This window comes from Colobus angolensis, unplaced genomic scaffold (genome assembly GCF_000951035.1).
Source record: "Colobus angolensis palliatus isolate OR3802 unplaced genomic scaffold, Cang.pa_1.0 Scaffold103, whole genome shotgun sequence".
Lineage (NCBI taxonomy): Eukaryota > Metazoa > Chordata > Mammalia > Primates > Cercopithecidae > Colobus > Colobus angolensis.
In genome coordinates, this window is record NW_012111253.1 from 6,471,574 (window position 1) to 6,496,998 (window position 25,425).

At 38.0% G+C, this 25,425-nt stretch overlaps 1 protein-coding gene across 4 annotated transcripts in view; it reads right to left on the reverse strand.

The window, feature by feature from the left end:
* Nucleotides 1–25,425, reverse strand: part of CASK (calcium/calmodulin-dependent serine protein kinase (MAGUK family)) — a 428,292-nt gene that overhangs the window by 49,739 nt on the left and 353,128 nt on the right. For all 4 annotated transcript variants that reach the window (XM_011942514.1, XM_011942504.1, XM_011942497.1 and 1 more), the window contains 4 exons: nucleotides 19,426–19,503; nucleotides 16,816–16,896; nucleotides 9,384–9,572; nucleotides 1,721–1,799 (listed from right to left, as the gene is read on the reverse strand). In XM_011942514.1, coding sequence (XP_011797904.1) covers nucleotides 1,721–1,799; nucleotides 9,384–9,572; nucleotides 16,816–16,896; nucleotides 19,426–19,503 — 427 coding nt within the window. The remainder of the gene's footprint in view (nucleotides 1–1,720; nucleotides 1,800–9,383; nucleotides 9,573–16,815; nucleotides 16,897–19,425; nucleotides 19,504–25,425) is intronic.

Genomic DNA, 25,425 nt, shown 5'->3' on the forward strand with positions numbered 1-25,425 from the left:
GATGAAGCTGGAAACCATCAATCTCAGCCAACTATCACAAGGACAGAAAACCAAACACCGCATGTTCTCACTCATAGGTGGGAACTGAACAATGAAATCACTTGGACACAGGGTGGGGAACATCACACATCGGGGTCTGTTGCGGGGTGGGGGACTGGGGGAGGGATAGCATTAGGAAAAATACCTAATGTAAATGATGAGTTCATGGGTGCAGCAAACCAACATGGCACATGTATACCTATGTATCAAACCTGCATGTTGTACACATGTACCCCAGAACTTAAAGTATAATAAAAAGCAAAAAAGAAAAGAAAAGAAAAAAAGAAATAATGATGCCGTGGTTTTACTGAACATATAAAAAATTATTAAAAATAGCAAACAAAAAATACATACTGGAATCTAAAATCACATATCCTCCTGTGGGAGTGCTGTACACTCTCTATGCCTATAAAGATTCCTCCGAAAGCAGCAATGATGCCAGACATCATGTTGCGTACACAGTGGTCTCCTGTTATCCTCAAGAGGAGAATAAGGCACTAAAATGCTTAGAGTGTTACTTCTTGCTCTCCGGGGGTAAGGAAAGAGGTGTTAAGTACAAAAATAACCCTATCTCAAAGACAGAGTGTCTGCCAGAAGAATCATTTTTGGAACATTCTCTAAATACTAGTACATATAACTCAGTCCTTTCAAAGAAAAGCCTAAATCCACACGTCCAAACCCTGCCCATCCTTGAGAGTTAACTGAAGATGCACCTTCTTAAACAATCATTGTTCGAGCTGGGCAGGGTAGCTCATGCCTATAATCCCAGCACTTTGGGAGGAGGCAGGTGGATTGCTTGGGTTCAAGAATTGGAGACCAGACTGGGCAACATGGTAAAACCCCATTTCTACAAAAATATCAAAAGTTAGCCGGGCATGGTGGTGTGCGCCTGTGGTCCCAGCTACTCAGGAGGTTGAGGTAGGAGGATTGCTTGAGCCCGGGAGGAGAGGTTCCAGTGGGCCAAGATTGTGCCATTGCACAGCCTGGGTGACTGAGCCAGACTTTGTCTCCGAAAGAAAAAAACCCACATCATTCTTTGTCTATTCCAGTTCTTAGTGAATTCTCTCTACAGAATGACTGCACTCACTATGGCAGGTATTAATAATTTAATCATTGATTTGACATCTCTTACCATTTAATTTTTATATTATTTAACTCTATGATGTCCTAATTTATAAATAGCATATCTAATTCCTAAATGAATGAAATAACAGTTCTTAAATGGTTATTTATTTACATATATCTTGTACTCTAGAACAGATGTCTCTCCTACATCTTGATTTGCTTTATCTCCCGTGGTCCCCATAAGTTGTAATCTAACAGTGATACAGAGATGCTCCGGCTAACAGAACTCTAATATACTGTCCCTTCATTATCTACATGCTGGAGCATGTGCAGATAAATAAGAAACAATGGAGGCCAATAATGATTAAAATCAAAGATGATTTTAAAAGATCCTTTATATGTATCCTTTATACTTTCTTAGCTGGGTGTGATGACATGCACCTGCGGAAAGCTGAGATGGGAGGACTGCTTGCACTTAGGAGCTCAAGGTCAGTCTGGGCAACATAGTGAGACCCCCATCTCAAAAACAAACCAAACAAACAAAAACATTTTCTTCACTAGGCTACAGGGAAAAAAAATTAAGGAAGGCAAAGAAAGAAATAGATATGAAACTTACCTTGCCTGTGAATCATGCCCCCATGCATAATTCTTGCAACAATACAATGATTTAGTTCATTCATTTTTAAAGTGATTCCCTGTAAAAAAAAAAAAAAATAAATAAATAAAAAGGTCAGTAAAAGTAGAATTACTACGATAGTACTTCTCTTAATATTTATGATTTTGCGGTAGGCTATAATAGAATACATACATTTTATATAATGCTTTTAACACACTATTTTCTTTTCTTTTTTTTTGAGACAGAGTCTCATTCTGTCACGCGCAGTGGCACGACTGCAGCTTACTGCTACCTCCACCTCCAGGGTTCAAATGATTCTTCTGCTTCAGCCTCCTGAGTAGCTGGGATTAAAGGTGCCTGCCACCATGCCAAGCTAGTTTTTGTATTTTTAGTAGAGATGAGGGTAAGGAAAGAGATGGTTCACTATGTTGGCCAGGCTGGTTTCAAACTGCTGACCTCAAGTGATCCACCTGCTTTGGCCTCCCAAAGTGCTGGTATTACAGGTGTGAGTCACCATGCCTGGCCGATAGTGCTTTTAAATCTTCTAATTATGATTATTTTCCCTGTTGCTCTATTTTTAATGTTGCCTTTTATTTTTAAAAACAGTTTTTATTGATACATTATTGACATACACATATTTAAAGTGTACAATTTGATAAGTTTGACATATGTATGAAACTATGGCCACAATCAGGATAGTGATATATCTATCATTCCCAAAAGCTTCCTCATGCTTGTTGATAATATTCTCCCATCCCTCCATACCCTCCCCACCACATCCCTAAGCAACTACTAATATGACAATCAAAAAGCTGATAATATAGTTGTCCACCAGTCACATGCTGATACAGTCAACTTTTGCTGACTACAGATTTGTTTGCACTGTACATAAATGAAATCATACATTATGAACTCTTTTTTGTTGCTTTTTTCTCTCAGCATAATTATTTTGAGATTCCACCATGCTGTTGCATGTATCAGTAGTTTGTTCTTTATTCTTGCTGAGTGGTATTCCATTGTATGGACGTATCAGTTTATCTATTCACCCACTGAATTGTTTTCTGGTTTGGGCTATTATAAGTGAAGCTGTATTCCTGGGTTAATAACCATTTGATCATAACATATATATTTTTAAGATCTGGAACACTTCATGCATTTGTATGTCATCCTTATACAGAGGCCATAATAATATTTTCTTTACTGTTTATATTTTAGAATATGTGCTGCTGAAGTGAGCACATATTAACCTTTTCATTTATTGTTGGATTTGCTTTGCTAAGATTTTGTTTAGAATTTTTACATCTACATTCATGAGGGATACTAGTCTATAGTTTTCTTTCTTTGTAATGTCTTATCTGGTTTTGGTATCAGGGTAATGCTGGCTTTTTAGAATGAGCCGGGAAAAATTCCTTCTTTTTCAATGTTTTGGAAAGAGTTTGTATAGAATTGGTATTATTTCTCTATTGTATGTTTGATAGAATTTATCAGTGAAGCTATCTTGACCTGGAGTTTTCTTTGAGGAATAGTTTTCAACTACAAATTCAATTTTCAAATAGTATTGGGCAATTCAGTTTATTCCTTCTTAAATGAGCTGTAGTAGTTTCTGTCTCCCAGGGAATTTTTCCATTTTATCTAAGTTGTTGAATTCATTGGCACAAATCTGTTTATTTCCTTATCATCTTTTTTGTATCTGTAGACTCTGTACTGATGCCCCTTCTCTCATGCCTGATATTGGTAATTCATGTTTTCTGCCCCCGATTGTATAGTCATTTTTCCTGATCAGTCTGATCCTTCCAAAGAAAAAGTATTTTTGTTTTATTGATACTCTATTGCTTTCTGTTTTCTATTTCATTAATTTGCACTTTGATCTTTATTATTTCTTCTCTTCTACTCATTTTGGGTTTAATTTACTCCTTTTTGCCCTAGTTACTTTTAAGGTATAAGCTGAAGTCATTGATTTGAGATGTTTCTGCTTTTCTAATATAGGTGTTTAATGGTACATATTTCTCCCTAAGTACTGCTTTAGGGGTATCCTGCAAATTCTGATATACTGTGGTTCATTTTAATTCATTACAAAATGCTTTTTAATTTCCCTTTTGATTTCCTCTTTAGTCCATGGGTTACTTAGAATTGTGCTATTTAGTTTTCAAGTAATTGGCGATTTCTCTCTGTTATTCATGTCTAATTTAATCCTAGTGTGGTCTGAGAATATACTTTGATATCAATAAAGCTACTCCAGCTTCCTTTTGATTAATGTTATCATAGCATATCTTTTTCTATCTTCTTACTTTTTTTTTGTTTGTTTTTTAAGAGATGAAGTCTCACATTGTCACCCAGACTGGAGCACAGTGGTGCGATCGTAGCCTACTGCATCCTCGAACTCCTGGGCTCAGGTGATCCTCCTGTCTCAGCCTCCCAAGTAGCTGGAACTACAGGCATGCACCACCAAACCTGGCTTCTACCTTTTTACTTTGAAACTATTCTTTGTGTATAAAGTGCATGTTTTACAAGTAGAACATGATGATTGATACAGTCTGGTATAAATATATATTCTTGCTATTTGACTTCTATTTGTTCCACCTGTTGTATGTTCATCTTTTTCTGCCCTTCTTTGTATTATTTTTTATTCTGCTTTCTCTCTTGTGTTTTCTCTCACAACTCTTCATTTTGTTGTTTTAGTGGTTGCATTAGGGTTTATAGCATCTATCTTCAACTTGTCAGTGTACTTTCAAGTGATATTATACCACTTCACATATAGTATAAGAGCCTTACAATAGTATATAGTACTTCTATGTCTTTCTTCCTGACCTTTGTGCTACTGTTGTCATATATTTTATTTTTCCATATACTATAAACTCTAAAACACATTGCTGTTTTTGTTTAAATTGCCAATTATAAGAGATTGAAGTAATAAGAAAAAGAACTTATAGATTTACCCACGTAGCTATCATTTCCAGTGCTCTTTATTCCCTTTTTGTAGACTCAGATTTTAATCTGTTATCATTTTCCTTCTGCCTGAAGAATGTCCTAAATATACTGTGGGTCTTCCAGTGTGGGTCGGCTGAATTCTTTCAGCTTTGGTATGTCTGACGACATTTTTATTTTGCCTTTGTTCTTGAAAGATACCTTTGCTTGGTTTAGAATTCTAAGTGGAGAAATGTTTGTTTTTAGTACTTTATGACACTGTTCTTGTTTGTACTGCTTCTGATAAGACACTGATGTCATCCTTATGTTTGTTCCTCTTTGTGTAAAATTTGTTTCTTTTTTCTTTTTTTTTGAGATGGAGTCTCGCTCTGTCGCCCAGGCTGGAGTGCGGTGGCACAATGTCTTGGCTCACTCCAACCTCTGCCTACCAGCCTCAAGGGATTCTCCTACCTCAGTCTCCCAATTTCTTTTCTTTCTTTCTTTTTTTGCTCTGTTTCTCAGATTTTCTCTTTGTCATAGGTTCTAAGCAGTCTGATTATGATGCACCTTGGTATTGTTTTCTTCATGTTTCTTGTGCTTGGGGTTTACCATGGTGTTTGGATCTGTGGGTTTATAGTTTTCATCAAGTTTGGAATGTTTTCAGTCATTATTTCTTCAAACATTTCTTCTTTCTTTTCCTCTCTCTGTTCTTCATGAACTCCAATTAACCATGTATGAGGCTGACTGAAGTTGTCCCACAGCTCAGCCATGCTCTTTTAATCTTTAAAAATTCTTTTTCTTGCTGTATTTCCTTTTGGATAGTTTTTATTGCTCTGTCTTCGAGTTCACTAATCTCTTCTGAAATGTCTAATTTGCCATTAATCCCATAGTGTATTTTCCTGCTAATTCTATTATCTATCAGTTCTATGTCATTTTTGATTGATTATTCTCCATTATTACAGGTCACACTTTCTGGTCTTTTTACATGCCTAGTAATCTTTGATTAGATGTCAGACATTGTAAATTTGTTGCATACTTGATGTTTTTGTATTCCTAAAAATATTCTTGTGTTTTGTTCTGAGACTTAGATCAGTTACTCGGACATAGTTTGATCCTTTAGGTCTTGCTTTCATGATCCATTAGGCAGGTTTGGAGCAGTTGTCAGTTTGTGGCTAATTACCTCTCATGACAGAGATAAGATTTCCCTGAGCACTCTACACAATGCGCCATGAATTAGAAATTTTTCTAGTCTGACTGGTGGGAACAGGTAGTGTCAGGTGCTGTTCCTTCCAATCCTTTTGGATGTTTTTTTCCTCCATTCAAAGTGGAGAGTGTTGGGGAGTTTCCTATTAGACATGCAATGATCGATACTCTGCTGAATACTTGAGGGAGATCCTCTACAGATCTGAGGTTCTCTCTGTGTGCAGCTCTCTCCTCTTCAGTACTCTGTCCTATGAACTCTAGTTGCTTTGGTCTCCCCAGACTCACAGCTCTATCCCCTCAATTCAGGGAGTCTGCCTACTCTGCCTTAGTTCCCCTCCCTGTGCTATGGCCTGGAAACTCTCTAAAGGCAGCATGGTGGGGCATTCATATGGGTCACCTTGTTTCCTGTCTCATAAGAGATCACTGTCCTTAGTTGCCTGATGTCTACTGTCTTGAAAACTGTTCTTTCATGAGATTTTGTTTTTTATATGTTGGGTTGTTTCAAATCAGAGGATAAATCTGGTCCCAGTTACTCTATCTTGGCCACAAATGAAAGTTCTACAGTCACATTTAATGCCAGAATACTATTCTACAGAGTAGATCACTTTTTGTTTTCTGATAATCCACTATTAAAAAAAAAACAAGCATTCATAAACATATTTTTTGCACTAGATCTGGTTAATCTTAAGAATCACACAGGGAAATTTTAAATAATGCTGACTCTTAAACCCACTCTTTAGATGTAAGCTCAGGAGGCCTGGAATGCAGCCGAGAAATCTGTACTTTTTAACAGGCTCCCTTGCTGGAAAGTGGCCTTGAATTTGAGACAGTTAAGGGTAGAGACTGTGTCTTTTATTTTTCATTAGAGAATAACACTGTTGGAAAGCTTGATAAAAATATCTGAGACTTTATACTCTAAACTTAATTTGTACCATTCCACAAACTATAACTTTGCATGGTTCCTATTTTGCAGTTTTCAGAAGTGGTAGGCGAGCAATGTGAAAAATTGGTTTATCAAAATGTTTCCAGTCCTAAAATTCAATTGTAATATTCAAGTTTCATTTCCAACTTGTACATTCCATCAGCTTGTATGGCTACTAAGAGAAGTGTTCCTGGAAAAATGCTGTAAATTAGTGTGTAAGTCAAATCTAATTTCATAAGGGAAATGATAGTACAATAGAGGTTCCACCCTTGAAACTAATAGATTTATGTATTCATTCAACTAACATTAACGTGAACTTACTATGAGGCAGGCACTTTGCTAGGTACAGCAGCAAATGAGACAAAAAGGGTCTTTCATGGCCAGGGGAAGTTCACCCCAAACCAACTGTAGTTAACATTTACTATTCTGTAGGTCCCAAATATTTCTCTGTAGAGAGGAGCTGATTCATGTTCTCTCTGTTCCCAAGTTAACAAATTCTAGGGAAGGGATTGGCATAGCGTGGGTTAGGTGCCTACTCCTGAACCTACCAGCTTGAGGGGGGATACTAGGAAGGTTATACTCCTGGCTTTTCCCTGTTTATATAAGCCTTTCCACGATTTTGTAAGCTAGTTCAAGCTTGGTTTTTGTCACTTGCAACTATGGGAATCCCAATCAATAAAAAAAATAATTATGAGTATGATGCTACAAATGGGAAAACAGAGGTGTGTAACAGGAGTATATCACCCTTGGGGAATGGACACATTGTAGAGGGTCTGAAAAACAAAATAGATCACATAGGAATATCCTGCACAGTAACATAATGCTTTGAATAAGACAACTAAGAAAGCAAATAAAGTTGTATTAAGTGTATTAGAGATTTATACTCTATTATTGAAAATATATATTTTATATTTCACATAAAATAATTCCTGTTTTCATGGAAACCCATCAAAAGGAGAAGAAATATACATCTTCACTGGGATCACTAAAGGCAGAAGAGCTTTTGGAAGGAGACTTTTAGGGGAGACTCAAGACCATTTTATGCTTTCTGAAAAGTAACTCAGGGATGTAGTTTTATGCTTTTATTCAGTCTATGTTTCTTTCCTTTTCTTTTCTTTTTTTTTTTTTTGAAACAGAGACTTTCAGAGCTAGGTGGGATCTTGGGGGATCATTCATTTAGTCAACTATGCTTTTAGAGATGAGCCAGCTGAGGCCCACTGACATGAAGTGATTTGCCCAAGACACCCAAAACCTGCTGTAGCCTATGCTCTCTTAAGCCAAAGAGTTGCCTGGATAGTACCAGAAGGGGTGAGGTGATCTGCATGCCCTCCATGTGCTGCAAGATAATACTGTATAATTGGCAAAGATTACTAAATGAGAATTAGGACAAGAAATGTCTAAGCTGAGGGCTCTCCAAAAATCGTGGTCATAGAATCACTGCTTTATAACTTTTCCCTTAATCTAAAAGGCAACTTTTAGAAGTAGGTAATTTGTTTAAGGGCTGTCCTTGATCCTTGCTTCTCCCTCAGTCCCATTGTCAATCCATTGTTAAGGCTTACTGATTTTACTTACTCTTTCATTATTTCTTAAATGTGTTCACTTCTTTCCATCTTGACATCCATCCCTCAAGTTCAGAGTTCCATCATATCTGCCCTGCGCTACTGCAGTAACAGCCTCTTAACTGGTTTCTGTACATCCACTCTTGACCCCTCTCATCCATTCTTTAGAGTGATATGTTTAAAACGAAAATCTGATATTATCCCCCTGCTTGAAAGTCTTCAATAGCCTCCCATTGTTTTTAAGATAATGAACAGAACCCTTAACATGTGTTCCAACATTTGTAGGATTCTGTTCCAGCTACTCACCTTGCTGTCTGCAGTTCAGCCATGGTGCCTTCTTTCCATTGGGAAACTATGATAAGAGCCTTTACCAGGTTTACACATGTGCTATCTGGTTTGCCTGAATGGTATCCCCCTGCTTCCCCTCACTCCCCTTGCTCTGTTCAGTTAACATCAAGGAGCCTTTTCTTGATCTTCTCAGTCTACGAGAATTCTATGAGAATGATGAGGCAAGGTTCAGCATCAATTCGATTCCAGCTCTACTCCCAAGCACTGAGTAAACTGATTCATATTAAGTGGGTAGGTGGGAATGGAAGAAATTTCATTTCAGCAATGTTACTCAATTCTTTGAATGCCCCATGAATTAATCTTCATCTAATTTTGTTGAAGGCAAAAGATCTGAAAACTGTAAGATTTATAAAAGGATGATTTTTACAATGTTACTAGACATTCACTTTCTCAATACCAATACAAATATGTCAAATTGTCCCTTTCTTTGCTGCCCCAGAGATTTTTACACTCTGGAGGAATGTTACAGTATGTTCCCCTTTTTTCGGTTGAGGGGCAATTGTGAAAGGAGAGGTGAGAAAGAGAATCAGCATGCCTAAGACATAGTGTCAGGCAGAACAATTCTAGAAAAGAAGGGCAGGCGGGAACTGAAGATCTGGAAACATTTCTTTAAAACTATTCATGTCTTCCTTCCCTCCCCAACTCCTAGTAGCATGGGTTGAAGTTAGCTGATCTAACTCATGCTGGGATTTTATGAGAGCATTGAAAACTTTCTTTTCCTACTTACCATTGGTTCATCTGTGTTCTTTTGGAACTGTACCAGCCGAACTCTGGTCACATTCTCCATATCCATGTCTCCGTTAGCACTTTCTGGAGAATCACCATTTAAATAGGGAGAGGTGGGAGGAGGTGTGACCCTCAATGCTTCATCACTGTAAACTTCATGTGCCACTACGTCGTGAGTCTGAAGTAAGGCCTAGTGTTTTACGAAGAAAAAAAATATTAATAACATTACTATTTGAGCAGAAATTTATTTTTAGTTATTTATTTATTTTGAGACAGGATCTCACTCTGTCACCCAGGGTGGAGTGCAGTGGTGAGATCTCAGCTCACTGCAGGCTTCATCTCCTGGGCTCAAGCGGTCCTTCCTCTGCAGCGTTCTGTGTAGCTGGGACCACAGGTGCATGCCACCACACCCGGCTAATTCTTAAAAGTTTTTTTTGTAGACATGGGGCTGACAAATTTATTATATAAACATATCTCATTTTTTTCCTCTCAAAGGTATCACTCATCTAAAGAGAACATAAAGTGTGTAATATCGACAGACAACTATTCCTCCATTTCTTTGTGACAAATAATCATGATAAATAGATTTTTTAAAACATGAGTGAATAAATGAGTGAATTAATGAAGAGATGTGTTTAATGACTATCTGGGTCAGAAGTGTTATCAACTAACTTGTTCAAATGAAAGCAGACGGTACAATTTCAAATAATTTAGCCAAAAGAATCATCTATAAATAGAGTTGGCAAATTTGTGCTGGGGCTTGGAATTGAAACAAATTTAAAAAGAAATGGTGCAATAATTGGAGTATTGAGCAAATATCTTTCATCAAAGCATTTACAATGACACTTTTATATAACTCAAAGGATGAAAATAATTTATAGCATATGATTTAGAAAAAGAAAAAATATATATACAGATGTACCTTAAAAATGTAATCTTCCAAAATATCACATATGATATGGAACTCAAACTCTAAACATGTTCAATTGTTTTGTTCATTATATTTTTTGGAGCACTTGTTTAAATAAAAAATAAGTTGAGAGTTATTATTATGACTTCTTTTTGCAAAGCCTATTAACAAAGAGAAAGTGATTTCTTTGTACTGACATCTCTATTTGTCAGCTTGGTGAACTTCGACAATAAAATGTCCCTTGTTTCCCTAAAAAAGCATGTCCTACTGACCACACCTTTTGTGCCATCATAATAAACCCTTTTTAATAAGCATAAATATTTGAGCATTTCTATTTCAAAGAGAATCTATAGCTATCAGAATGTCTGGAGCTTTACACAGATTATATTTTCTTGTGTGCTAACTATAAATTTGGTTCTATTTTAATTTGTGATCTGTGTGGTAATGAGATATCTGCAGATAATGAAATGCAATTAAAATTGCTTTAAAAATATAACTCATAGCATCTGAAATTAAGTTATTTTATTAAAAGGCTTAAAAAAGTCATGACTTGGCTATTTTAATTTTAAAGGCATGCATACGAGGCAAAAAAAAGGTTAACAATCTGGTAAAATCATAAAGAAGATAATGCTGATTTGTCACCAGTAAAGAATATGCCTTGACTATTATACACAGTTGGGTTTCTAATGGAAATGGCAGATATTTTCACAATCTCAGAAGACTGGTCTAAACTGGGATTTGGGTGAGGAGCACCAAGGGGCACTAAGCAATACATAGTTTGAAAGTAGGGCTCCAGGCTGGGCGCGGTGGCTCAAGTCTGTAATCCCAGCACTTTGGGAGGCCGAGACGGGCGGATCATGAGGTCAGGAGATCGAGACCATCCTGGCTAACACGGTGAAACCCCGTCTCTACTAAAAAATACAAAAAACTAGCCGGGCGAGGTGGCGGGCGCCTGTAGTCCCAGCTACTCCGGAGGCCGAGGCAGGAGAATGAGAATAACCCGGGAGGCGGAGCTTGCAGTGAGCTGAGATCCAGCCACTGCACTCCAGCCTGGGTGACAGAGCGAGACTCCATCTCCAAAAAAAAAAAGAAAGTAGGGCTCCATGATGGCCCTGGGGACCTTGGCTTCCTCACCAGTACCCTGACTGTACCCTGTACTGGTACTCCTGAGCCCAAGTATAGAGGCTGTGCTATGTGGGCAAATCCCTCTTTTTCTGATTTAATTGTGGTCACGTTAAGAAACTAAGATTTAGGACAAAAAGCAAAACTCGGTAACATAAAAACTGGAACATTTCATTTGCTAAAATTATGTTTGTCATATCACTGCAGCCTTGACCTCTTGGGCTCAAGTGAACCTCCCACCTCAGCCTCCCGAGTAGCTGGGACCACAGCCATGTGCTACCGCACCCAGATAATTGTTATATTTTTTGTAGATACGGGGTTTTGCCATGTTGCCCAGGCTGATCTTGAACTCCTGAGCTCATGCAATTCACCCACTCCAGTCTCCCAAAGTGCTGGGATTACAGACCTCTACTCATTCTTTTAAATTATATAAGCAAACATTTGTATTTAATGCATTATTTACAAGGAAGAATAAGCCCACAATAATAAAATAATACCCAAACTGGACTTTAAAAGAAAAATGCTCAAATGATGTCGCCAAATAAGGTCATACTCAATATTAACCACAATTTGGCACTGTAAATGATTGCTACCATAAAATGAAACTTAACCTAAAGTTCTAATTCATATCCAAACAGAAAAAGGGGGCCACTTACAGACTATCTTTTTAAAAGCTTAAAAGAGTATGTAACATAAAAAATAGAGAAACCAAAATTTGAACATTTTTCTTCAAATATGTTAAGACGTATGAGTGAGCAGTTGTTACTAAGCTGAAATAGCCGTCAGTTTTAAATACGTAACAATCACGTAATAGGAAAAAACACTTTTACTTTTTGTACTATAGTAAGGATATGTATAAGACAACTAACAACATCAGACTAGAGTGAAAAAATCTGACTATTTAATGTTTCATATTTTACAACTGCAACAAGCAAAGGGAATGTTCTTTTTAAAAAGTCAGCCTTTCAAATGGAATAACTAAAAAAGGAATCAGTGAGATAATATTCTTTTATGATGACCTCTAAAGATACAGATTTTAGGCCAGGTGTGGTAGCTCATGCCTGTAATCCCAACATTTTGGGAGGCCAAGGAAGGATGACTGTTTGAGCTCAGGAGTTCAAGACTAGTCTGGGCAACAAAGCGAGACCCCAGTCTCTACAAAAAATAAAAAAAAGTAGACAGGCATGGTGGTGCATGCCTGTAGTCCCAGCTACTTGGGAGGCTGAGGCAGGAGGCTACTTGGGAGGCTGCCCAGGAGCTGAAGGCTACAGTGAGCTAAGAAGGTGTCACTGCACTCCTGTCTGGGCAATAGAGCAAGACCCTGTCTCTTAAAAAACAAAAACAAAAACAACACAGAGTTTTAAAGTTGTTTAAATTTACCCTTATTTCCTCTCCCTTTAGTTACTGTAAATATTTACAAGTAGCTGCATTTTCAGTGTTGGGCAATTCAACATTAAATCCTTATGTTATAATAATCAGAAAGCAAAGAAAAATTCAGATGACTGAGCAAATAAGTCTGAAATTATAAATATGCCAAGAATAACTCCCAAACCTTGGCATAATAAAAAAAGTATAAGTATTAACATAATTCCCCTTAGCTATTAATATTTCTTTAAAAATACCAAGATTTTGAAACTATGATTTAAAAAATGCTTATAAGATAGAAAGCCTCAGCATTTAAAAGCTCATTTAACATAGCATATATATATATATATCTCAGAATTACATTTCCCACGTAAGATATTATCCACACATAAGCTTATTTGGGAATGACCAATGAGCTCAACTTAAATTTATTAGAAAACTGATTAGCATTATAAATCAACTGACTTTTAAGAGCATGGGCTTTGGCGCCAGCGAGATCTGGCTTGAACCTCATTGAGGCCACTGACTAGGTGAGTGACCTTAAGCAAGTCTCTTTACCTTGTTAGGGCACAATTTCCTCTCTGAATTGTGAAATGGGTTTAATCACACTAGGTTACATCCCAACCACAAGCAAGTCCTCTTGTATGTAACCATCTCCGACAGAGAAACCCCATCTGCCCATGTTCTACCATCCTCACCTTTCTCCAAGCCTCTACCACCTCTCACAACAGCCTTCCGATTGGTCTCCCTAAACCTTTATCCCCGCTACAGTCCGTTTTCTACACTTCAGCTCCAGCAAAGCACAGATCAGATATTTTCCTGTGTGCCATCACTTAGTGTCATCCTATTGCAATCAGGAGAAAACTGTAGACTCCCTACAATGGCCTAGAAGGCTTTTATTTATTTTTATTTTTTATTTAGATGGAGTCTCACTCTGTCTCCCAGGCTGGAGTGCAGTGGTGCGATCCCAGTTCACCGCAACCTCTGCCTCCTGCGTTCAAGAGATTCTCCTGCCTCAGTCTCCTGAGTAGCTGGGACTACAGGTGCCCATCATCATGCCTGGCTAATTTTTGTATTTTTAGTAGAGACAGATTTCACCATGTTGGCCAGGCTGGTCTCGAACTCCTGACCTCAAATGACTCTCATTCCTCAGCCTCCCAAAGCGCTGGGATTATAAGCATGACTCACAGTGCCTGACATTTTTTATTTTTTATTTTTTATTTTTTGAGACAGGGTCTCGCTCTGTTGCCCAGGCTGAAGTGCAGTGATGCCATCATGGCTCACTTCAGCCCTGACCTCCCAGGCTCATGTGATCCTCCCACCTCAGCCTCCTAAGTAGCTGGGACTACAGGCATGTGCCACCATGTCTGGCTAGTTTATTTTTAATTTTTTGTAGAGATGGGGTCTCCCTACGTTGCCCAGGCTGGTCTTTAACTCTTGGGTTCAAGCAATCCTCCTGCCTTGGCCTTCCAAAATGCTGGGATTACAGGCATGAGCCACTGTGCCTGGTCCAAAATTTATTATATATCTGTTTCCAGCTATGGAACACTGCACAGAGCAGTCAGCCAAGGAGAGGCTAACCTATCTGAAAATGGGCAGGTTCCTAATCTATTCAAGGTTTTACTGATAACTTACTACATGCCCTATAAATGATAGATATTATGGAGCAACTAATAATAGGTATTAGATAACATCTATTAGGCATTAAGCATATGTCAAGCATTGTGCTACGCGCAGTAGATTTATCAGCTACTTAATTCTTATTCTGACTCCACGAGTCAGAGTTCATAAAGTTAAGGTGGCAAGGATGGAGTTCAACCCCAGGTCATCTGAATTCACAGCTTTAACCACTTTTATACTATAGAACAGAGGTCCCCAACCTTTTTGGCACCAGGGACCCATTTTGTGGAAGATAATTTTTCCACGGATGGTGGCAGGGTGGGTGGGAGTGGGAGACAGAGGTCAGGGGATGGTTTTGGGATGAAACTGTTCTATCTCAGATCATCAGGCATTAGATTCTCATAAGGAGTATGCGACCTAGATTCCTCGCATGCACAGTTCACTATAGGGTTCCCGCTTCTATGAGAATCTAACGCCTAGGCTGATCTGACAGGAGGAGGACACAGGTGGTAATGCTTACTGGCCTGCTGCTCACCTCCTGTTGTGCGGCCTGGTTCCTAACAGGCCACGGATGGGTACTGGTAGTGGCCCAGGGGTTGGAGACCCCTACTATAGAAGACTTGCTGTTTAAAAGGGAATGAATTATAATCTGGGGAAACACAGCACATACGCATGAAACAGTGAACAAGATAATATTAATGTTAATTTTACTGTAGATATTTGTGATTCATCAAATTTGAGGATTATTAACAAAGCATATAGTTTCTTTATTCTCTTGCTCTGTGAAATAGAGATAATCACAATGACTAAATGAGAGCATAAGCTCAATGAGAACAACAAAATTGGGCCAGGATATGGAAGGACAAAGAAAAATTGCCCTGGCTCATTCACCAGGAAGGGACCTGCTCTGGCAGGCCAGAAAGCATTAGAATGTTATGCAGGTGAATATAAACAAGTGGAAAAGAGTTAGAGAAGAGAAAATCCAAGAGAAGTGTAGAGAGGTTACAAGAGATCTTGACAACAGAGGTGAGATTTGAATGAAGTTCTGTGTTTATGCACCTAGGTTGTAAAAATGCACTCATCCACAGCCATTAGAACCTGTATCCTAATGGTAATTCATTGGACAGTGCTGTTATCATAGGATAAAGTCAAATACTCTCAGGGATTATACTTGAATTCAGCCTTTAATGCTTGAGTGGGAGAGTTAGGAAGGATGAATATGGTAATTGCTTCTTTCCAGGTAGTTACTTTGAGGAAAAAAAAATTATTTCAATAACTTGGTTAAAGGTTTAGAAACACTATCATAAAACAGCATATATATAATAACTCACAGGTAATTGCTTTGATACACATATTATACTGTTACTATTATTTTAGAAGTGTCACCTGTGGCCAGGCATGGTGGCTCATGCCTGTAATCCCAGAACTTTGGGAGGCTGAGGTCGGAGGTAAGGTCAGGAGTTCTAGACCAACCTGGCCAACATGGTAAAATCCCGTCTCTACTCAAAATATAACAATTATCCAGGTGTCGTGGTACATGCCTGCAATCTCAGCTACTTGGGAGGCTTAGGCAGGAGAACTGCTTGAACCTGGGAGGCAGAGACTGCAGTGAGCTGAGATCGCGCCACTGCACTTCACCTGGGTGACAGGGTGAGACTCTATCTCAAAAGTAAATACATAAATAAAAATTCAAAGTATCATCTGCAATAGTAGTAATAAGAACAAGGCTTTTAAGTCAGATTTTCTCCCAAAGGGCGGTGAGGTAAATTTTCCACTTTTCACATATTTTTCCACATAAACTGATGTGGTTAATGCTTTTAAAATGGTATATTCAACATGAATTTCCATCTGTAATTGTGTTTTTGTATTGCAGTTAGGTAGATAAGCATGGACCTTTTTCCACAGAAAAGTATCTTATCTATTTTGAGCTTTGTTTAGTTATTTAGCTTTATATTTGGCTAAATACAGGTGTTATCCCCATTTTCTATATAGTAGAAATGAACCAAGAAAGTGCAGCAATTTTGCATTGTCAAAAGAGATGTAGTTCTTCCCATATATCACCTAGATTCAGACAATTCTTTATTACTGAAAACTGTCTCTAATTTTAGTTCTTTGTGGTTTAAGTAACATAAACAGTTCCAGTGACTAAAGGACTATCCCATAAGAAAGAAAATCCCTTGTCTGATGAGTATAGTCCCTGAAAAGCCACTTCACCAAGAGTATCTTTACGGTTGTGACACAAAGTAAACAAAAGAATCTTAAAATATTTGGTATTACCTGGTATTGTAATCTTAATAGTCTCATACAATATGGATAAAAATGCATGAGATGAAGCTGGCTACATTTTATGAGGGTAGTTTAAAAACTTCTTTTGAAAGTGAGGTTTCAGTTCTATGGAAGTTTAATTATTACTTACCATGAAATGAGGTTGTGTTAAAATACGCTTTAGTTCCTTTGCGTCGTTATTCTCAGGATAACATGAAATTTCTTCCAATACCTAAAAAATAAACAAGATATGTAATAGTACAAACATGACACAAGATTTACATAATGTTAAATTATTTTAAGTTAAAAATTATGAATGGATTTTTATAGCAGGCAAAACAATTATTTTGAAAAACTTTTCATTTTATTCAAATGTTATTAATACATAGAAGAACAGTATTGATGGTAATAAAAATAAAGCAAATTGTTCTAATAGTCTGTCAACTATAACCTAAAAGGTTATTGAAAAATACAAAACAAAATGACAAGCCTGCAACATATATTTATTACAGATTTATGAAACTTAACGGAAGAATATCTCTGAATATCTTTTTCCAAACTCACCATAAAAATCAATATGGACAAAAAGTTAATAAGAAGTTTTCTTTTATATTAACAGCACTGCCAGTTCCCTTTAGAAATGTCAAAATGACACTGGCACAAATAAAAATGATTTCAAGAACAGTACTAATTAATTATGCTACTTAATTAAGAATACACAAGTAATTTTTCTTTAAGTAACGTAGAAAATGCAAAAATGCCTGCCAGATCAATGTTATTCCCCATAGTCATCTGCCCACATAGAGAAAGCCATGCCTCTGCTAATGGCTCTTAGGGTTAAATGCCAGGGAGCCTAAGAGAACAATTTTTTAAAGCCTTATTTTTTCTTTCCACTCAAACTTTCTTCACTAATTAGTTATTAATATTTTTCTGCACAGGTAAAAATGGTTGTGTTCAAATAAAATTGTTTTCAAAAGTTCTCCTTTACCACCAGGATGGAGTTTACCTGTTTATTTATGGGACACGAACCCATGAAAAAGCCTCTGTTCTTTTTCTGAGTAAACACCTGCTGCTATTCTAACTGCAGATGGCTGGATTCAGAGAGATTTGCATTACACTCAACTGAATTCCAACCATCAAGCCAATCAAGGATTGCTTCAGCACAACGAGATGGCAGGAGCATACCACCACCCATCCAGGAGGACTCTCACCTCAACCTGTGAAAACCATACAAAACCTTCCTACTGGGGTAGGAGGAGATGTTGTGAGGTCACATGGCCTGAGCCTTAGATTTTAGTATCATTACTAGAATGTTCTGTGCTATTCAACTACTGCCTCAGGGAAGAACAAACAAACAAGCAAAAATGACAGAACTTTCTTATCCAAATACCCTGTTCATTAGAGTGCTGGTTATGCTGTTAATTCATATTGTTTCAAGATGATAAACCAATTATCCTTGGAGTATTTTATGCTCTGAGTTTCTCTACTAGTGAAATGAGAGGACGAAACCACATACTCTCTCTGGGTCCTTGCTCCTCTCCTAGTTTATTTTTAAATACAGAGGTGTGGTATTTCCACATAAGCAGGGCTAAGGGAAAACCAGCAGGTTTTCACTGTACAGGAGTTGAGCCAAAGAATTGTCCCCAGAGTCTCTGCTTCTATCCGTGTATTGTGAAGACAGGGTGGTGATTCATGCCTCTATCAGTGATACCTTAATTCCCTTCTACGAGCCCTCGGGGGCGAAGTTAGAGACAATTCCTCCAAGCTAGTCCTGACCAAGTGGGCAGGCCGGGCGGCCTCCACTGCATGGGTCTCATTTCTCAGTAAACATACACCATCTTCCAGTACAGACTTTGTGTCTAAAATCTGGTAGGGAAGGGGCTGTGTCCTTCATAGTCTTTCACTTAGTAATTTCACTTTATAAGACATAATTTTTCTAAAAGAAAAATGTTTATTTGTACAAAGACTGATATGATCAAAAAATGAAAAAAAAACACAAAAACCTATGTGTCTAACAATGGGAGAATTGCTAATACATTATACTTTAATAACAGCAAAGAAAAATATTACAGTCATTAGAAGTTATATTTGTAAAGATCAAGTAGAAACATGGAAATATGCTTATTATATAATGGTAGGTTAAAAAAAGACACATTTTGATTACAACTATAAAAAATTTATATGCAAATAGAGAGTGACTGGAAAACGATATATAAAAATGGAAACTACTGTGTTAGGGTGATGAGATTATGGATCTATTTTTATTTTCCAAACTTTCTACAATGTCGTGTTTCTATCATAAATAGGTTTTTAAAAGTTTGTGACAGATATAGCCACATACATTGATAATTTACAAAAATGACTTCTTTAAACTCAGTATATTTAATTGCTACAGAAATTTAATTAACTTTCAAACATTACCACCTTCAAAAAGCAACTCAAATTTTTATAGCATGTCTATTTCCACCAAGTGTTGTAAAATAACTTTCTTTTTTAAAAAACAGAAAAAGAGAAGTAAAATTGATGGTAATGTATTCAAGTTTACATTGCAGAACCAGAACTAGAAATCTAGGCAATATTGCTGCAGAGATCTTTTTTTCTTTTCTGTATGTTCAGTAATAAACTTAGAAATACTAAACCTGAATATAATGAGTCAAATTGTGACTCCAAGGAAACTGCCTCTTAATGTGCAACAGAAATGTCTTCAATAAAGGTAGCAAATATGATGACGCCAAATACTTCTATAAAATACATCACTTACCTCTTTGGCTCTCTGTACTGCATCACTTGGAGGATTCCTGATTTGTGGTGAAGACTTTGTGTTTATTTTGTCATACAGCTAAAAAGCAAAGAAGGAAATCCAGTAAACACTCACAATTCTTTGCTAAAATTCAGAGCTTCGTATTTATTATTTCACTAAACAATATTTTCCTTTTAAAAAGGTAGGCTGATGATTTCAGTGGGATCCTCTTGGTAATAACCTCTGAATTGTTCCGTGAAACTTGTCAGAATATGAGTCTCATGCATATCTTTTCAAAAAATCGCCTTTGAATAGATGGACCAAAATTCTGTCAATGTAGCAATTTCCTTGTCATTTTAAATTCGTCAATATTTCCTCAATCACAGAGTTTGTTTCCTCTGACAGAAGGAACTTTCAATAGCTTGAATACGGAGTAAAATGAAAGAATGCTTTCTGGCCAAGGCACGTCTATAGGGAGTAAAATGAAAGAATGCTTTCTGGCCAAGGCACGTCTGGAAGAATTTTCACAGAAACCTAAATCTTGGGAAAGGGCAAACCGAACTCCTTCTAGGAAGGAATGTTCTCACAAAGGTTTATGGTTGTTTTACTAGGGCTGTTCATTAACAGATCAGTGGTATCCTTCAGCAGGAAGTCAAGGACATAAACTTTTTTTCTTTTGACTCGGCAACTTCAGGGTGGAGAAGACACTGAAAAGAGAGTAAATATACACTGGGCGCGATGGCTCATGCCTATAATCTCAGAACTTTGGGAGGCCAAAGTGGGCAGATCACCTGAGGTCAGGAGTTCGAGAGCAGCCTGATCAACATGGCGAAACCCCGTCTCTACTAAAAATACAAAAAAATTTGCCAGGCGTGTTGGTGGGCGCCTGTAACTCCAACTACTCGGGAGGCTGAGGCAGGAGAATCATTTGAACCTGAGGGGTAGAGGTTGCAGTGAGCCGAGATCACGCCATTGCACTCCCAGGCTTGCATTCATTCCTGCCTGGGCAACAGAGCAAGACTCCATCTCCAAAAAAAAAAAAAAAAAAAAAAAAAAAAAACTAAATATATTTCTAAAATTCTACAAACCTAAATATATTTCTAAAATTCCACAAACCTAAATGATCCAAAGTTCAGCTTTCTGAAGAACACACATTTAATTCTTTAGAGAAAAATCTCTGTAGTTTAGAAAATACAATTAAAATATTAATTTCTACCTCAAATAAAACGTTTCATAGTCAACAGTCTGCTTTGAAAAGTGAAAAGTTAAAGATGACCTCAGCTGGTGTGAACACTTCTATTTCCTAACTTCTCTAAAATAGGTGGGGATTTTTGTTGTCAGTTTTGTTCTTTTTTTTTCTTCACCTACTCTGTACACCAATGCTAGTTGAGAATTGAAATACTGACTATAAACATTCTTCAGATTACAGTCAGATTTGTTTATACTGATGCAAGATAAATTTTTATGACTTGTAAATATTTGGGCCACATCATACATAAAAATGCCTAACAAAAGCAATGTGAAGATAGAGCAGGGACAATTTTTGAAATGGTGTATTAATTAAGAAAGCACTACTAAATCAGAGATTAAATAAATAGTATAAGTAGACTAGTAAAATGCTGCTCTATTTAAAACATTATATTAACATTTTAGGGAACTGGTGATTTGTGGCTGGTCCACAAAAGTTTGCCCAAATCCCTGTAAAATATATGTGGGCAGTCTCCATCTTCTGAATGCTTTCTATCTCTAAAGAAGTGTCAATGTTGTAACTGGGATCATATTTTCCCACAAAAATAATGTTATAAATAGTGATTAGGTTTCCAGACTAGCCTATAAAAATGAATTGCACTGCACGCATGCAATAAAAATAGTAAAACAACAAAAAACCACCACCTAAACCCAAACAAAGTGCAAAACCAAAAAAACTGTGAAACCATGAAACACATACTACATAACATTTGCAAGATGTGTACGTTCTGGTGATCTGCTGTACAACATTGTGTCTCTCATTAACAATACTGTATTGTGCACTACTTTTTTTTTTTTCTTGAGACGGAGTCTCGCTTTGTCTCCCAGGCTGGAGTGCAGTGACTCAATCTCGGCTCACTGCAGCCTCTGCCTCCTGGGTTCAAGCGATTCTCCTGCCTCAGCCTCCTGAGTAGCTGGGATTACAGGCACGTGCCACCATGCCCGGCTAATTTTTTTGTATTTTAAGTAGAGACAGGGTTTCACCATGTTGGCCAGGCTGGTCTCTAACTCCTAACCTTGTGATCTGCCCGCCTCGGCCTCCCAAAGTGTTGGGATTACAGGCTAGAGCCACCGTGCCCGGCCAACAATACTATATTGTGCACTTTAAAATTTGTTGAGAGGGTAGAGCTCCTGTTAAGTGTTGTTATCACAATTAAAAAAATACATAACGCTTTAAAAACACATTTAATTATCACCTGATGTGTCATAATATTAATTATCAAGGAAAGTTTAAATAACCTAAGTGAATACATAACAATATTTTTATAAAATCTCAAACCCGGCTGGGTGCAGTGGCTCACTCCTGTAATCCCAGCACTTTCGGAGGCTGAGGCAGGCAGACTGCTTGAGCCCAGGAGTTGGAGAACAGCCCGGGCAGCATGGCAAAACCCTGTCTCTGCAAAAGAAATACAAAAATTAGCCAGGCATGATGGCATATGCCTGTATTCCCAGCTACTCGGGAGGCTGAGGCAGGAGGATTGCTTGAGCTCAGAAAGTCAAGGCTGCAGTGAGCTATGATCGCATCACTGCACTCTAGTCTGCATGATAGAGCAAGACTTTATCTCGAAAAAAATTAAAACAAAAAAAAATCTCAAACATGTTTGAGAAAAAAAAGCAAATTTAATTTGAGGCTTTACAAGTTGATAGCACTATCACTTTATAATGTCTAATTCCATGATAAACTAAGTTTTGCCTTTTTCTTGATCAAGGACTATTATCTTCAACATTTTCAACTATGATTATGGTTCGTTCCTATTTAAACATTTAATAAATGGACATCAATTTTTCTCACAAAGAAAAAATAATCCCATAACTCCCCAAATTGGAGACAATTTTTGGCCTGGTCTTACTATGTCAAATACAGTTGCTTACGTCTTATATCTGTAATTGCTTAAGAATATGTGGCAGAATCAGATATAGTACTTACGAAACATAGATTCCTGGACCCCCTTTCAGACCTACTACATCAGAATTTAAGAAAGAGGTCCAGAAATCTGTGCTTTAATAAACTCCTTAGGTATTTGAAAATCTTATGTCCAGTGCTAACTTTTGAGAGTACTAATAGTACTACTACTTAATAGCAACAATGGTAATTACTACTTTTACTGAGCACTTACTAGATGATCGTTACTAGTCTAAGCTCTTAACATATACTCATTCATTTAACTTCAAACAATCCTATGCAATTGGTTATCCCTACTATTCTCACTTTAAGATGAGAAAAATGAGGCACAGAGTGGTAAAGTGAGAACTGCTGTTCTATCCGTACAACTTCATAGATGGCACACAAGTGCCTGGAATCTCTTTTAAGGCACTGCTCCAAGGAAGATGTTCAGACCAAATTTTATTCCATACATTTGGTCTGGTCTGATCCAGTTCAATCACCTAAATTAAATTAAATTCACCTAAAGTTCAGTGGAAGTAGTGGCAGGGGGGAGTGAGGGGGAGGTGGGATGCTTAATATGAAAGGTAGATACAACGGGAAGGAATTAAAAGATGGGGCTTCTACCTGAGGTGGGGGTATTGGGCTCTGCTTCTTCTAAAAACTGCAGCTCTCAAGTCCTAGAAACTGCACCTGTCAAGCCAGTCAAAGGATAGAGAGGATGGTGTCCATGTGGCAAAGAATACACTGTGAATCTCAGCTGCTCGTTCATCAACCAAAAGGGCAAGCAAGAACTGACGCAGGAGGGAGTGAGGAATGGGCTTATTTTGTCACTGTCAGAGAGAAGTGACCCTTTGTTGGTTCATTCACATACCTATCCACTCAGTATTTATTGAGTGTACAAATGTGGGGTTCTATGTACTAGGGATACACAGATGAAAAAGATGAGAGTTCCTGTCTTCAAAGAGCTCACAAATTCCAAAAATCTGTATAACCAAAGGCCCAGAAATGTATGAAGGATTCATCCCTTTGGAGACCCCAGAGTAAGTAGTTTGGTCCCCAGCAATATCAACTGGCAATGATCTCAGTGGGCAACCCGAAGTTGGAGACTATCTTGATGTATATGCATAATATGTCAACCTTCATTTCTCCCCACCAACTTCTACATTTTTGTCTTAGAGACTCAAAATACTTTAGTGATATCCATAGCATATACAAAGCATTTGAGAAATATGGCAAAGCAGGTAAATAAAGTCATCAATGGAAAAAAGTTCGAATGCGATGTAACATTAAAGTGTTTAAAAACAGTAGTTAGAAACATAGTGCTTTTGGATTTCTCATTCTCATGGGTCGTCTGCACACTATATGCTGCCTGCAAGGATACGCAGGACTCAAATTTCAAATCTAGGTAGAGTTTTGCCAAGGTCTGGGGCAAGTGAGAGGTAGATGGATTTTGAGAACAAAGGAAGACTGCAGCTTGTCTTTCTTACCCTTTACCCACCCCCCATTCCATCATATATAAAGAATATATAAAATGTTACTTGGGACCTTACCAGTAGTCTTGGACTTTCAGCTAAAGCCCAAAGCTAAGGCCAAGAAGAAGTAAATGGCACTGAACCTGCTATGAAGCTGCTAGACCACTTCTCCAGGGCTTGCTGAAAGGCAGTCAAAATGGCCCTTTCACATTCACCCCGGGACCCCTCATTCTGCCTACAGAGGCAGGAGTCTGGGATTTGTAGGAGTCACAGGACTAAGAAGAGCAAGTATTTGATTATTTCCTTCTCATTCTTGTTGGGGAAGAAAGGAGAGGGGATTGCACCCTCCCTCATACAAAGTGAAGGATGGTAGATGCCCCAAAAGAACCACACATTAGACACTGGAGGTGCCAGCCAGAAGAGCTCACTATCTCATTCTCTGGAGGGATGCTTGCTGAGTTGTAGCAACTTATAGGCCCACTTTGGTACACTAGGAAGGATCTCTGTGTGTGAGAGAGTCCTTGGGGCAGCTTGACATGTGGCATTTGGGGTCCTAAGCAAAAAGAGACTGGTGCCTGCCTCTTTCATGGCTGGAGGCCGCCTGGGGCAGGCCATGCTTGTAGTGTATGTTGAGTTAAGCATGTATGTGTTTCCCATGAGTCAAGGAGACACCGCAGAAGGCAGGCTGGCTGGAGCTATCTGGATGCAGCCCTGCCTAGGAGGACAAGAGGACTCAGAAGTAAAAAGCTATGTGGTAACCCCTGGGGTCAGGCGACGAGAACATGTTTCTGAGACCAGGTGCTGAGTATACTGACGATGCAGAAACCACACGTCTGCAACTCAGGACAGAGCCAACCCCGGGGTGTCTGCCACACCAAGGCCATCAACAGCCAAGAGGGAACTGAATGTCTGAGGTACATTATTATAGAACATGCTGTTTAAGTGGTTCTTTTTCTTTCCCACGACCAGACTCGGGTTCTCTGACATTAGGTAACAGCCCCTAGCATGAGGCTGAGTACACAGCAGTGTTTAAGAAATGCTTCCTCTAGAAAAAATAAGTATTATATTTGGACTAGTATATAGAAATTGTAAGCAGATTTTTAAAAAATTCAGAGTAACAAAATAAACATATCAGGAGTATTTATTTCAGCTTGTTTCTTTAGGAACCAGATATTATTTCTCTTCGATCCTGCATGTGCAGTTAAAAACTTTCCCTGAAAATTAAGAAATATATTTTGACTATATTTAATTCTTTCTTTTGTATCTTTCAAATCTGACTTACTTTATACAATTTTCAAGGTAAAAGAGACCTTAGGGCTAGATGTGGTGGTTCATGCCTGTAATCCTGGCACTTGGGGAGGCCACACGAGGTAGGAAGATCACTTAAGCCCAGAATTCAACACCAACCTCGGCAAG